Below are 14,861 nucleotides of genomic sequence, written 5' to 3'. Positions count from 1 at the left end.
TCAGTCCCGCAGAACCACTTTCTGCAGACGCTGGCTTCTGTCTGCCAGCCACTCCGCCACCCCCGGCTTGGCAGGCTCTCTGGACGGGGGCTCTCTGGGGACTGTAGGACCCCTGGTCTCTGGACGGGGGCTCTCTGGGACTGTAGGACTCCCGCACGACACAAGCTCCCGGCTGCCCTGAGTCCCGGAGGGGTGCCCGGGACAGCTCGTAAGGCCCGTGCCCGCTTGAGAGCATCTCAGGGCCTGTGTCTTCTCCTGGGGCCCGAGGAGACTCCCGCACCACTGTGGGGCACCTCGCCCGCCTCCGTGGGAGAGCGCAGGGCAGGAATCGCACCGCCGTGGCCGGCCAGGCCCGCACAAGGACACCCGGGGCCCCAGCGGTCGCGGGAAGCCCCTCCCGGCGGGACCCCACGTCGTCTCTGCGCCACCAGCGCCAGGGCCGGCGGGCGCGAGACCTGCCGTGGGTTCTGCTCCCCCGAGTCTCATGTCTCGCCGCGCCGCGGGGCCTTCGTGTAGCCCCGGCCCCCGCCTGCGTCACTGCGGCCGAGAACACGCGCTCGGACAGCGAGGACACCGAGGCGGGCTCTGGCCGGACCGCGGGCCCCAGGGGCAGCGGGGTCCGCGGCGAGGGGCAGAGGCGGGGCCCGCGGACGGACAGCGGGGACGAGCCGCGGGGGCCTGGCTCTCCGCGGGCCGAGGGGACCGGACCCTCCTCGCCGGCCGAGCGCTCCGCCGGACGCGGGGCGCGGGGACCCGGCAGGCGGGGCGGGGCGGGGCGTCCGCGGAGGGCACTCGCGGGCACGGGCACGGGCGCCGGCGCGGAGGCCCAGGCCGGGTCCGCACGCCGCAGCCCGGTCACCCGGGTCTGAACCGCTTAGTCCTCGCGAGCCGCGTCCCCACACGCCCGCGGGGAGCAGGAAGCCCGCGGCCCCGGGGCCGCCCCCGACCGCCGGGTCCGACAGCGACGCGGGGTCAACAACGTCCCCGCGGTCCTCCGGGCTTGGGGGCCCCAGCTGGGGGCGGGGTCCTCGGGGACTCGGGGGCTCGGGGGCTCGGGGGCTCGGGGGCCCGGAGCTCGGGGCCGGAGGGTTTGGGGCCGGAGGGCCGCGGCTGGGGCTCGGTCAGGAACGCGGTCCGCACGCGGGCGCGGCAGAACCGCGTCACACGCCCGCCCCCCACCACGCACATGCGCAGCCCTGGGCGTCCGGCCCGAGGGGCGGGGCGGGGCGGAGCCAACGTTCGGAGCCAAGCTTCGGCGGTCTCACTGCGCTCGCGCCGCTCCGCCCCTCACGGGGTGACCAATGGGCTCGCTGGCCCCGCCCCTGGCGACGCGGGCCCCGCCCCCTGGAGACAGGCCGCAGCGGAGCGGAGACCGTCCGGGTCAGCGGGCTGGGTCGGGCCGGCGGGGCCGCGGTGTGGGTCCCTGGGCGCTCGGCCATGAAGCTGACTCGGAAGATGGTCCTGTCCCGCGCCAAGGCCTCGGAGCTGCACAGCGTGCGGAAGCTCAACTGCTGGTGAGGGCCCAGAGGCCGGGGCGGTCCCCGCGCGTCCTGCCCGCGGCCCGGGACCCGCGGCTGGGCTCTGGGCCTCGGGCGGGACGGGCCGGAGAGGAGCCGCAGGGCGGTCGGGGTGGAAGGACGCGGGTGCCGGGGCCGCTCCGCCTGCGGGAGGTGCTGCCGCAAACCGGGGCCGCGGCCGGGGTCGACCCGGAGCTTGCACCAACCCCAGCCCCCCAAGCTGTGCGGCGGACGTGCTCTGCCTGCCCGGGGCGGCTGGGATCGCCCGGAGGCTCCTCGCCGGCCTTCGGACAGCGCCAGTGGGGCCCACGGTGCCTTCGGGAGGCCGTTTTCTGACATCCGCCCGCGGGAGCCGGGTCACCTGCCGGTGGGGGACGCAGGGTGAGCCGCTCCCTCGCGGGGAAGGGGGCGACACCGGGCAACCCAGTCCTTAGTCCCGGCGCCTTGCTGCCTGGGAGGGGCGAGACGGGATGCAGGAGCTGGGGTCAGTGTGGGCTCCAGGCTGGGCTGGCCAGGTCTGGGGTCAGTGTGGGCTCCAGGCTGAGCTGGCCAAGTCTGGGGTCAGTGTGGGCTCCAGGCTGGGCTGACCAGGTCTGGGGTCAGTGTGGGCTCCAGGCTGGGCTGGCCAGGCCTGGGGTCAGTGTGGGCTCCAGGCTGGGCTGGCCAAGTCTGGGGTCAGTGTGGGCTCCAGGCTGGGCTGACCAGGTCTGGGGGTCAGTGTGGGCTCCAGGCTGGGCTGGCCAAGTCTGGGGGTCAGTGCGGGCCCTATGCTGGGCTGACCAGGTCTGGGGGTCAGTGTGGGCTCCAGGCTGGGCTGGCCAGGTCTGGGGTCAGTGTGGGCTCCAGGCTGGGCTGACCAGGTCTGGGGTCAGTGTAGGCTCCAGGCTGGGCTGGCCAAGTCTGGGGGTCAGTGCGGGCCCTATGCTGGGCTGACCAGGTCTGGGGGTCAGTGTGGGCTCCAGGCTGGGCTGGCCAAGTCTGGGGGTCAGTGCGGGCCCTATGCTGGGCTGACCAGGTCTGGGGGTCAGTGTGGGCTCCAGGCTGGGCTGGCCAGGTCTGGGGTCAGTGTGGGCTCCAGGCTGGGCTGACCAGGTCTGGGGGTCAGTGTGGGCTCCAGGCTGGGCTGGCCAAGTCTGGGGGTCAGTGCGGGCCCTATGCTGGGCTGACCAGGTCTGGGGGTCAGTGTGGGCTCCAGGCTGGGCTGGCCAAGTCTGGGGGTCAGTGTGGGCCCTATGCTGGGCTGACCAGGTCTGGGGGTCAGTGTGGGCTCCAGGCTGGGCTGGCCAGGTCTGGGGGTCAGTGCGGGCCCTATGCTGGGCTGACCAGGCCTGGGGGTCAGTGTGGGCTCCAGGCTGGGCTGGCCAAGTCTGGGGGTGAGTGCGGGCCCTATGCTGGGCTGACCAGGTCTGGGGTCAGTGTAGGCTCCAGGCTGGGCTGGCCAGGTGTGGGGTCAGTGCAGGCTCCAGGCTGGGCTGGCCAGGTCTGGCTGGGCCAGGGAAGGACAGATGCGCTTCAGGAACTCCTGAAGGATCTACAGGTGTTCACTGGGGACTCAAGGCAAGGCTCCACGAGCTCCTGTATGCGGGGCAGTGGAGGGGGATGTGGGGAGCTTAGCCCAGAGCCCAGCCTTCCTCCGAGGAAGTGTCGACAGATTGACTGAAGTGAGCTTGTCACTTGTTCCCAATAACCCCCTCTTTGTTTTCCAAGAGGTGGCCGAGCCTTGTCTGAGCAGCGGAGACAAGGGCCCTGATTCAGGCGCGCCGGCGTCTGTGTTCATGAGCTGCGCGCTCAGCCTTTGCACTCGGCCTCACAAGGGCTCGCTTGTTGACTTCATCAGTGAGGGACATTGTGCGGCCTTGCCACCGCCTGCGGAGTGAGCGGATCTCTGACCCCAAGAGCAGCGGCTCTCCTGCTCCTTGGCCGCAGAGGCAGCCCTCAAGCAGGGTCAGAGACTTGGGTCGCAAACAGCCTGTCCCAAGGTTTGACCCTTTGCCGCTCGTCTGGATAGGCCGTCCCTGACTTTGTCACTGACATTGTGGAATTTTAGCCTGTGGACATTTGTCGGTTTTTTTTGGAATTTGTGTTTCTAATACTATTTTACTCAATTTTAATCAAATTAAGGTACACATGTCTTTTCTTTCTCTAGGGGCAGCCGCCTCACAGACGTAAGTGTTCCGGCGAGCCTCTCCCGGTGCTCTCTGGTCCCGAGAGTTGTATCCTGCGCCCCAGGAGGACCGCGGAATTTACAGAACTGCACGCGTTCTGTTCAGCCCCTAACTTGCTACTCTGTCGACGTAGCGGTTTGCGTAGCGTGGACCGACTAAGGAAAAAGCTTTGCCCGGTGCCCGGCTTTATTCGGAAGCTCCTGCATGTCCCCGGTCTCACGGAGGGGGGAGCAGTTGGTCCCTTCAGCTCCCGCTCTCGCTGGGATCCAGTGTTGTGCTCTGGCCCCCAGGCCGTGGCAGGGGAGTGGGGCGCAGGGTGGGGGTCGGGGCAGCACCCTGAGCAGAGCTGTGGGTTTGTGAACAGATTTCTTCCCTTTCTCTGTCTCCTGGGCTGGAAGTCCCGACACACAGGGACCACGTGCCTGTCTTTTCTTTCTTCCTTACCTTTGTCGCTTGAACCGTGCCTTTCCTTGAAAACAGAGTCGAAATCCAGAAGAGCTGATTCCAGCTCACGCTGCCACCGAAACACAGCAAGCAAGCAGCCAAAAACTACCCTAAAAAAACAAAAATACCACCAGAGCAGAAAACCACTCCACTGCACACGTGAAGTGTTCTGAGCAGACTGCGAGCCTGTTGAGGTCAAGGGCCCCATCTGGCTCCGTGCCTGGCGCGTGGCAGGTGCAGAGACATCTGGGGACTGCCCCGCCCTTTGGCCTCAGAGGTCAGGGACCCGTTGTGGACCCAGCCAGGCCCTTGTTGCTCTTCACCCCTGAACTGACAGTATTAGATGGCACGAGATCCAGCTGCAGTCCCCTCTCCCTTTTGGCCCAGGTCTGATGGCTGAGGTCCCCTTAGCTGATGTCTTCTGAGGCCTTCGAAGGGTAGGGATCCTGGCCGCGTTTGGTGGCGGCGAGAGAGAGACCATGTGTGTTCCTCCTGCGGGCTGAGGGGTCCCGAGGGCAGTGCGGAGTACTGAGTATGATGCAGAGCCCGCGGGCTCTCTGTGTGCTGTGCCAGCCCTGCCTCGGCGGTGGCGGTGGGGCTGCGTGTGGCTGTGTCCGGGCTGGGCTGGCCGGCAGTGCCTGGCAGTGTGTGCGCCACCAGCTTCCTTTACTTCCTAGGTCTCCATCTGCCGGGAGATGCCCAGCCTGGAAGTGATCACACTCAGGTACCTACACGCTGCTGTGCTCTGAGTCCCCGGGCCGGAAGGAAGGCGAGAACCTTCAGAAGCCCGAGAGAAGCTGAGAAGTCCCATCGGGAGTGTGTCTGGGAGGGCCGCCTCTGTGGGCGGGGCAGCCCGGGTGCACAGGGCCCCTCCGATGCTCTGCCTGGCCGTCCCCCTCCAGCTGTGTCCCTGCCCGCCCCTACCACGACCGTGGGAACACACCCACCCGAGGAGCAGCTGCCGTGGAGGCCGCAGTGTCTGCCCCCAGAGCTCCCACTGGCTCTGCCCCGTTTCCGGCACGGCGAGGAGCTCCGTCACATGCGCTGCATGACTGTAGCCATCTCTCCGGGGGCACTGGCATCTTAACAGACTAGGGAAACCGTGCATGAGCCAAACGCAGCCGTCGGCATTTCTGGCAGCCGGGCAGTGGGGAGGGTCGGGGGAGGGGGCCTGGGAGTCGCCGCTGCTTGCTGGTTGCTGGTCTCCCCCTTTGGGCAAGGCTCAGACCTCTGGGCCTCAGTTTCCTGCCCTGTAATACAGACATGTTACCGGCACCTGCCCGTGTGGGGGCAGCGAGGGGCGGGCGCAGGCGGGGAAACAGAGCTTGGCGAGCGTGCTGGCCCGCCGTCTGTGTCATGGAGTTCTTGTTACCAGTGAGGCCAGGACTGGAGCTCGGAAGCGTCCCTGATGAGTCAGTGGGTCACCTTTCTTTCCTGAAAGTGGGCGCAGCTTCCGCCCACCTCTGCCCTGCGTGGGAGGCTCCCTGAGCTGTAGGATCTGTCGCATTCACGGCCCAGAGAAAGAACAGGAGGTCCAGGGTAGTGGACTGAGCTCAGGTACCCAGTGCCCATGTGGCCAGCTGCATTGGAACCCAAGTGTGAGTCGCAGTGTGAATACAGGGTGCCAAGTCCTTTCCTGGGGTGCAGTCCCTTCCCTTTGGTCTCAGAGCCTCGCGCAGGCGGGCCGTCTGTCCTGGCTGCTGTAAGAATCCCGTAGACTGGGCAGCTTGTGGACTGTAGACAGCATGTCTTGTGCCTCTGGAGCTGTGAGTCCAAGGGGAAGGTGCTGGCGTTTTCAGTGTCTGGGGAGGCCCCTTCTCCCTGGGTCCCTGTGGGGGAGGGGCGAGGGAGCTCAGGGGAGCTCTTTCCTGAGGGCGCCCTGACCCCGTCCCCTCTGAACCCTGTCACCCTGGGGCTTAGGTTTCAGCATAGGAGTTTGGGGGGGACACAACACCGTGCAGCCACAGCTAGCCTGGTGCTCCTGCAGGAGGATGGCAGGCCGGTGTGGCTCGGATCTTCACGGCCCACCCCAGCCTAGGCCTCGGCCGGCTTCTCCGACTTGGAGATGGCGGAGCCTCGCCCTGCTCTGGGCGCATGGCATCTGCTGCCTGTGGGCTGTCGCATGCAGCTCCCCTGTGCTGAGCACAGGCCTCCACACCAGCAGCTCCATCAGTAACCGGGGCCCCCGCTGCGGTGCTGTCCCCACCAGTGCAGCCTCCGGCAGAGAATGTTCTAGATCATCTGGCCCTTCGGGCAGGGTCGCTCCGAGTGGCCCCACTCGTGCCCCCCAAGCTGTGCAGGGAGCCACAGCGTCCCCAGGACTGCACGGGGGTGGAGGGGGACTGTCCCGCCTGCCTGCCCACTGAGCGCGCCTTTGCGGTCCATCTGACTTTGCGGAGGTCGGAAGCTTTTTGCTTGTGTCCCCGGGAGCCTGTAGGCTCTCTACCTAGAGGCCTGACAATTTTCCGTCTGTGGTGTGTTCACAAGTCTGAGGGACAAAACGTAAACCCACTTACTTTGTTTCGGGTGTTCAGTTCTGCGGAAGGCTGAGCTCGCTGGCGCTTGCTGTGTTGCTGTGGGGTTTTCCGGCCGCTGCCCACTTAGGGGCACAGAGACGTTCTTTGGTGGCCTGTTCCATGTCCTCTGACCCCCCAGCTGCACGCCCCCCCGCCCCCCGAGGCCTGCACCAAACCAGAGGCCGGGGCATGGCTCCCTGCTCCTCCTGTTTCCAGCCTGAGAGACTTTCCGTCCTTACGCCTGAGGACTTTGTTGAACTTGACTCACAGGGTCCAGTGTTGACCTCCTTCCGCGGAGAGGGCAGATGGGCCTGACCCCGCGGGGGCCTTTTCTGGAGTTTGCAGTGGGCCCGAGAGGGAGGGAGGGGGCCACCCTCCGCAAGCGGGGTGCTCGCTGTCCTGATCCCCTACTGTCCCCGTGCTGTCCCCGTGCAGCGTCAACAGCGTCTCCACCCTGGAGCCCGTGAGCCAGTGCCGGCAGCTGAGCGAGCTCTACCTGCGGAAGAACCGCATCCCCAGCCTGGCCGAGCTCTTCTACCTGAAAGGCCTGCCGCGCCTGCGCGTGCTCTGGCTGGCGGAGAACCCGTGCTGCGGCCCCGACCCGCACCTCTACCGCATGACCGTCCTGCGCAACCTGCCGCACCTGCAGAAGCTGGACAACCAGCGTACGTGTCCGCCCTGGCGGCGCCCCGCACAGCCCTGAACCCTCCAGATGGGCAGCTGCCCCTCCCGGTGCTCTCCTGGGGGCGGGGGGTGGCTCCTGTGGGGGCCAGTCCGCTCTGATGCCGTTGCTCCCCGCCCCCCCTCTGAAGCCGTGACCGAGGAGGAGCTGTCCCGTGCGCTGCTGGAGGGAGAGGAGGTCACGGCCCCTGGCATTGAGGGCACAGGGAACGGTGGGTCTGAGCTGTCCTACGCCCTGAGTGCCATGGACACCAGCGCCGAGACCCGGCAGGACACACTGAGCTGTGGCGAGGAGGAAATGAGGTGAGCCTGGCCGGGGCTGCGGGCCTGCCCCTAGGGTCCTCCTGGGGACTCTGGGCCCTTCTGGGAAGGAGGGAAGGAGCTGCCTGGCGCGGTTCCTGCCATCTGCGGCTCTCAGTGACCCCCAGCCTGCTTCCGGCTCTGCGTCCGGGAGGCTCCGGGCCCAGGCATGCGCGCGTGCGTGTGTGTGTGTGTAACCACGCCCGCAGCTGGAGTGGCCTGGAGCTGGGGCAGGTGACATGGGCCGGCGAGCCTGAGGGCACCTCTGGGCCCAGCCCTGCAGCCTCCCGAGGGCAGGCCAGGAGGCTGTGACCGTGGCCAGCCGAGCTGCTGGTGGGGGGAGGGGAATGCGGCCCAAGGAGGGCACCTCTGACCACAGCACTGCCCATGTGGCTGAAGCAGTCTCTGGGGCCAGGCTGCAGACTGTCACGGGTGTTCCTGAGCAGCCACGGAGCACAGGAAACGTGGTAGGAACAGCCGAGCCCAGTGAGGTGGTCGGGCCGTGGCCACTCGGCAGCCAAGCCGGCCGTTCTGTTGGCCGCCAGTGCGGGAAGCCGTCTGGGTGCCGCCCACGGCTCTGCGTTCCCATTTGTGTTCGGTGTCCCCCACGCTGGGGGAGCCCAGGTGCAGCGAGGGGCCCCCGGGGGGCCAGAGAGATACGTGCTTGCCCGCACGGGCAGGGGCGCCCATCCTTCGTGCCCTGCCCGTGCAGCGCTCCATCCCTCCAGAAGCAGCGTCACCAAGCGGCGGGTCGCTTGCCTCACTGTGGTCGGCGGCTCCGGGGTTGGAAGTGGGGCCCCGGGCAGGGCGGGCCTCATGCACCCTGTGCTCCATCTCCTACCTGCAGCGCCCGGAGCCAGCTGGGCCTGAAGCCGCCTTCCCGGGAGCGGTTCCCTTCCTTCTCGCAGAGGGACGCCGTGAGCAGTCACAAGAACAGGGTGAGTGTGACCCGGGGACAGCCCGGGCTGGAGGCGGCTGCCTCTCCTGCCGCCCGGCATGTGGATGGTGGGGCCGGACAGGCTGTAGACACCCAGGGACCCAGGTTTGAGAAGCCGGCTCTGGGCCGGACTAGACGGGGTGTCCAGGCCAGCAGAGAAGGAACAGCCCCGGAGCGAGAGAGGATCCCCGAAGCAGCTGGCAGGCTGCTCCGTGCCGCACACCGGACCCGGGTCCACCCCGCATCTGGCCTGGGGGTGGGAAGGCGGCTCGAGCAGCTGACGCTGCAGGGGTGCTGCTCGCGGGGGGCCTCCGTGTCCCAGCAGGGCGGCTTCTGTGGCATCGTGGCTCCTGACGGTCCATAAGGAGTAACAGGTTCAAGGAGCGGGTTATGTGGGCAGCTCCGTCCAACATGCTGGAGCTTTCCAAGCCTCTGCCTCCTTGTTACTCTGGCCGGTCCTGGGTCTTGTTCCCTTCCTGGTCACCGGGTTGGCCGTCTGATCCAGGCGCACACCCAAGAGGAGAGGGGCCGTGTCTTCCCACGTGTGTCCTGATGGGCAGGAAAGGGCAGCTTCCCTATGGACCCACACCAGCAGGACTGGCATCATCAGCCAGAGTGGCCACATCCTGAGTATGGCCGGCAGAACGGGGTCACTAGCGTTAGCTTGGCCCAGTGGGGACGTTGCCTCTGTCCCGTGGGAGGAGCTGCTCAAGCAGAGCCGGGGCCTGAGGGAGGCCCGTGACCTGCTGCTCCCGGCTCCCGGTGGCAGGGTCTGACCGGAGCTGTGGGACCAGCGCGCACATGGGAAGGGCTCCACAGGCGGGGCTGGGGGCTGCCAGCGCCCCCTCGAGGAACTGAAAAAGCTTGTGGGCGGTGCAGAAGGGATGGACAGAGGCCCTGTCCTTGGGAGGGGCCAGCCCACCCTTCAGGAAAAGCGTCCCCCAGAGCCACTGACAAAAGTGACTGTGGGCTGCAGGCCAGTGTAGGCGGCTGTCCCTGGGCCTGAGGCCCAGCCCTGCACAGGTCACTGTCCTCCGCGAGGTCCGTGCACGTCCCCCCAGCACCTTCAGGGAGGAGCCCCCCGATAGTCCCCGGGGCCGGTCAGTCTCTGCCGATGAGGCAAGGTCCAAAGGACCCGCCTCCCCACATGCAGGCATCTGCAGAGCATCCGGGGGTTTGGGGTGGGGGGGTAGCCTCGAGATTGAATCACTGATCCGGAAAATCATGGAATCCCCTGGAGCAGACAGAGCCGCTTCTGGGGACAGAAGGGAAGGCTGCGGCTCTGCTCCGAGCAGGAAGCGTGGCTCGGTCCTCCCACGGGAGGTCCTACAAGCCCGAGCGGGAGGATGCAGGCGGCCAGGGAGGCCGCACAAGTGTAGGGGTGCAGGGGTAACAGGACCCTCGAGGGTTGCTGAGGCCAAAGGTTAGCACCATGGGGCGGGTGGGGGCTCTGGTGCTGAGCCCCAGCATGACCCTCTGAGCTGACGTCACGTTGCTGCCGTGCGCTGCGGCTCACAGCTCTACTCGCAGGACGAGCCAGCTCGAGTAGCCCGTGTGCAAAATCCCCTCTCGCTCAGGTGCAGATAGAGACCACATGCACACGCATGACACACACGAGCGTGTGTGTGTGTGTGTGTGTGAGATCGCACGGTCCCGAGCACTGACCCCTACTGTGTAGCCGAGGGCCAGTGGCTTAACCTCTCCGGGCAGTCCCTGCAGGCTCCGTCCACCTGAGTCTCTGTCTGTGTCTGTCCGGGTTGCCTGGAAGGTGACTTGCCCGAGGTGTCCATGTCAGGGTGGGGCCCTCAGACGGTGACTCTGTGCCCCCAGAACAACGTGCTGAGCGCCGTCCTGCTGCTGCTGCGGGAGCTGGACGCCGAGGGGCTGGAGGCCGTGCGGCAGACTGTGGTCGGCCGGCTCCAGGCCCTGCCCAAGCTGGAGCTGCAGGAGGACGTGGAGTGACCGTCAGTCGGGACCGAGCTGCCAAGCCTTCTTCCCACGACCCCGTGCCCAAGCGCCTGGGAGATGTGCGGTCCCTGCCACAGCCACGGCCTCCACGGGACCCCGGCTGAGTCCCAGCATGTGGGCCATGTCTCAGGAAGCTCTGGCCCGCCTGGGGGCGCCAGGCCCTCGGTGTGGATGGCGCCGCCGCGAGAGCCGGCCGGGCATCGGGCACTGTGCTGGGTGCCCTCCCTGCGTGGGGCCCAGTGCCCACCGGCCTGCACAGGGGGCTCCCCAGACTTGTCTCTTCCTGAGGCGGGCAGGGCCCCCACTGTCCCTAATAAATATCTTACCAAAGTCCGATCTGGAAGCAGGCGTTTCCTAGGGGACAGACGTGACCTTGACAGTGTTTCAAAGGTGAGGGCCATTGCTCACACGCGTTTCCCCTGTTGGTTCTCTGACCCAGCTGTGGGATAGGCTCTGTCCACTGCAGCCACCAAGGCATTGCGTGTGACCGGCAGGGCTGGGGAGGGTTGGAGAACTCCCCTGCCCTTTTTCTCTGCTTTCTTAAGAGCCTGCAGGGTGCAGAGGTTTGTGCGGGACGGGCAGGATCTGGGTGCGGTCGTGGGAGAGGCAGCTGGTGGGGAGGACACCGTGGGGAGAGCCGCGGGCCTTGCTCTGAGGCGCAGGCCCTAAGCGGTCATTCTGCAGGCCAGGGGCGGGTCCCTTCCTAGCCCCGCCCCCCCCAGCGCCTGAGGACGCCTCCCCGGGCTGGGCAGCGGCAGGCTTTCTGAGCTGGTAGCCAGCCTTAGGGGAGCTGCTGCGGCCCAGACGGGAGCAGGGGTGCCCTCCACCCCCACTCCAGTTGGGGGACCCAGATCTCTGTAATGTGTCCATCGCCGTGTGAACAGGGGGGTGACCTGTGCGCCATGTGCAAGAATCCCGATGGGGCGACTGTGCCCAGGAGACGCCACTCTCTTAAAGGGAAGGCTACTCTCAGGCCAGCGGGTTTCAAACGGCCCCGGGCCCAGGGCTGCCTGCCGCAGGGCGCTGGGTGCCAGGCGGGGGGTTTCTCTCCGGGGCGTCTGTGGGTCTCCAGGAGCTGAGCGGCAGAAGCAAGGCATCGCTGCAGGGGGGTCTGGGGAGGTGGCTGCAGGGACACACGTGTGCCCTCCGCTGTACGTGTGGACGGTGGTCAGACTCTCAATAAAGCGTCTCAAAGCAAGTTGGGGTGTTTGTGTTAAATTGAGGACAGCCGCCCCCTTCCCCACCCAGCTGACCGGGCGCACACCAACTTCCTGCCCGCGCCGTCTGGTGTGCCCCAGGTGGGGACCTGGGATTGGCTGCGGGGCTGGTCCTCTGCTCCCCCAGGGCGGCCGGGGAGGTCTGAGTTCAGGGGAAGACGCCCTGCGAGGTGCCCTTTGATCTTGGCTGGGGGAGCTGTGCGGGAGGACCAGGCAGGGGAAGGGGTCCCCCAGATGGTGGGGCACTTGCTCACCTTGTTCCCGAGCCCGGGGCTGCCCCGTGTGGAGGGAAGACACCGATGGTCCTCCGGTGGTTGTGCGCCCAGGAGGCCTCCATCTCCCCAGCAAAGGACTGAGAAATGCTCACGGGTCCCCCATGTTGGTTCTGGAGTCAGATCAGTTGGGGAAATTCGAGAAGAACCCAGGGGTCTTTGCTGCCGGGGTTCTCCGCAAACAGACACGGGCTCCAGGGCTGCCCTGGAGGCCCGGAGTTCTGGGGGGACCCGCCGGGGCCTGGGGGCCACCCGGGCTCGCCTAGTGGGCTGCCAGCACACATCTGGGGAGTTCTGTCCAGCCAAGGGAGCACTGGCCGCGCTGGGAGTGGACGCCCACAGTGGGCTCGCAGAGTGCAGGCGGAGCTGGGCATCCACGTCCCGCGGTGGAGCTGGTTTGCTGGCCCGCGACGCCTGCACCCCTGCATTCCTAGTGTGCGTTCGGCCAGGCTGTGACCAGCGTGAGCGTAGGCACGTGGGACCCCACGCTTGCTGGGTGCTGTGCCCCCACATTCCGTAGCCGGATCTTAGACGTCCCCCGGGAATCGAGCCGTTGGAGTCCCGAGGGCTGCCTGGTCTCTCGCGAGGAGGAAATGCTGTTCGTGTGTAAAGGGCCGAGCTGCCCATCATGGTGCCACGATGGGAAGGCTGGTGGCCACGGCCCTCGCCCAGGAGCCCCACCTGCGCCCTCCCCTCCGCAGGGGCTGGCGGGGAATGTGGGGGTGGGGCAGGGTGAGAGAAACCTGGGAATGCGTCCACCTCACCCCTGCCTTCAAGACATCGGGCAGGAAAACCAGGGCACCTGCCTCCCTGCGCAGCAGCTGGGGGTCCCCGTGGTGAGCATCCTCACTGTGCCCGCGGACCGAGCGTGCCGGGCGGGGGGCCATGTTGGGGGCCTGGGACAGGGCCGATGCCTGCTGCTGCGCGCCCCCGCCCCACACGCAGGCCCTGGGGAGGTGTTGCCCTGAGGCCGCACCGTGAGCGCGAGGGCACCCGTGTGCAGGAGCCTCTGGGCCGTTTCCCAGCAGCGCCTCCAGCACCCCCCGAGCCCTGCTCACAGCGGAAGCGTCAGAAAGTGTGCAAGCCGCCGGACACGGGGCCTCCTGCTTCAGCAGATGCTTCTCAGGGCCTGGGAACCCTGGTAAGATTTATTTGTGAGCTTTGTTCCCTGCAAAGCTTGCAGAAGCACCCGTGTCCCCAGGGCCTGAGACAGTCCACGCAGAGCGGCAGGACACGCAGGGATGAAGGGACAGGACGGCGCACTGTGGCCACCTGTGTCCCAGAGCCGCCGGCAGCCAGCTTGCCCTGGGGACACAGCCGCCTTCACACAAGGGACAGTGGCTTCAGGGGAGCTGCCCTCCAGGGCCGCCCTGCGCTGTGGGGACAGCCCTCTGGGCGGAGAGCAGGCCAGCCTCAGCCCACCGGGCTGAACAGGGGCTGGGGGGCTGTGGGGCAGGGCTGCCTCCCGAGGCAGGTGGAGTGCCAGCGCTGTGCTCCGGACTGTGTAGACACCTCCCCTGTGCCGCACCCTGCAGCAGACCGCCCCCCAGCCCCTCCCAGGACCCTGCCCCAGTCTCAGGCGACCAGGGGGCGATGGCTGCCACCTAGTTCACCACATTCCCAGGGCCTCCAGCACCCCTTCCCCAGCCACGCTCCCGAGGCCTGACTCTGGCCTCAGACCCCCAGCTCAGCACATGCTTTCCTACACGTGAGGGCAGGGCTTGCTGTCTGTGGGCTTCTCAGGTGGCCCCTAGGTCCCAGACCCCATATGACCTCCACCCCCAAGTGGGGGGTGCTGGGAACGTGATGCATACTCTGCACATATGGCCGAAGTGAAGGAGCTTCACGGATGTTCACAGATGTCACTCAAAGTCCCTAACCAGCTGCTTCAGTGAATCAGAAGGGAGATTTGCCTGGGTGGGCCTGGTCTAATCAGGGAGCACCCTCAGCCCGCAGCCCTCTCCTGGCCCAGCCAGCTGCCTGCCCCAGCTGCCCCCCCAATCTCCGCACAGCAGGGACCCACCGTGGGCGCCCTCCCTTCCATGTTGTGTGAGTTTGGGTTCACGGGCAGACTCGTCAAGGCCTTGGCCGTGTCTTTGGGCCACTGGCCCCACAGCAGACTCCGCACGGTGTCCATACGGTGGATCAGGAAGTCTCCAGCGTCTGTCCAGAGCCTCCCCGGGTCGTGTTCAGAGGCCCACGTGCGCACACACTCTGGGAACGTGGAAGCCACTTCCTGGGATCTCGCATCCGCCAGAGCAGCCCTGCCCTGGGCTGAGGCCTCCCACGTGGCAAGCCCCTAACCCTTGGGCGCGGTGCAGAGGACACACTCGGTGCTCTATGGCCAGGTGACTGGTACCACCCCAGCTTTTGGCACCTTCGGGGGCCCCATACAGTGTCCTCGAAGACCAGCTGGAGGGCAGAGCCCACTGAGCCTGGGGTCCAGTGCCGGCTCCGCAATCTGCGATGGCCCCAGGACAGCCAGGCCTCCGGGGCCTCCTCCAGGACGGGGAGCCCCCCCTTTGCTTGGGGAGCAGGGCCTGGCTGCAGGGAGGGGGTGTCGGGACAGTGGGGGCCCAGCCCAGACACACAGCTCTGAGCTGCAGCCTCCCCACGCACACGCGTAGGCACGCACGTGTGCACTCACCTGTGCGGACACAGCCCACGTGCACACGTGCGTCCAGACACGCACACACGCAGTTACACGCGCACACTCACATGCCTACGTATGCACGCAGGCACACACGTGCATACACACTCACACGTGCTTATGTGTGTGGCCACAGAGGCGCACACACGCACTCATGCAGGGGCATACTCAAGTTTCTGGGACCCAGGAACTGG

General features: G+C 67.0%; 1 protein-coding gene across 2 annotated transcripts; it reads left to right on the top strand.

The window, feature by feature from the left end:
- Positions 1-1,286: 1,286 nt before the first annotated feature.
- On the top strand, positions 1,287-10,861 carry CFAP410 (cilia and flagella associated protein 410). Of its 2 annotated transcripts, XM_032356682.1 has the most exons (7): positions 1,332-1,514; positions 3,664-3,682; positions 4,804-4,850; positions 7,078-7,307; positions 7,455-7,626; positions 8,471-8,561; positions 10,391-10,861. In XM_032356682.1, the coding sequence occupies exons 1-7, from the start codon at positions 1,438-1,440 to the stop codon at positions 10,520-10,522; spliced, it is 768 nt and encodes a 255-aa protein (XP_032212573.1). In that variant the 5' UTR covers positions 1,332-1,437; the 3' UTR covers positions 10,523-10,861. The 2 variants fall into 2 exon arrangements, with proteins under 2 accessions (XP_032212563.1, XP_032212573.1); XM_032356672.1 differs by lacking the exon at positions 3,664-3,682 and having other exon boundaries at positions 1,287-1,514.
- The last annotated feature ends 4,000 nt before the right edge of the window (positions 10,862-14,861 follow it).

The sequence above is a fragment of the Mustela erminea genome, chromosome 1 (genome assembly GCF_009829155.1).
Source record: "Mustela erminea isolate mMusErm1 chromosome 1, mMusErm1.Pri, whole genome shotgun sequence".
NCBI lineage: Eukaryota > Metazoa > Chordata > Mammalia > Carnivora > Mustelidae > Mustela > Mustela erminea.
The sequence above is the reverse complement of the archived record's forward strand: the minus strand, read 5'-3'. Positions and strand labels throughout refer to the sequence as shown.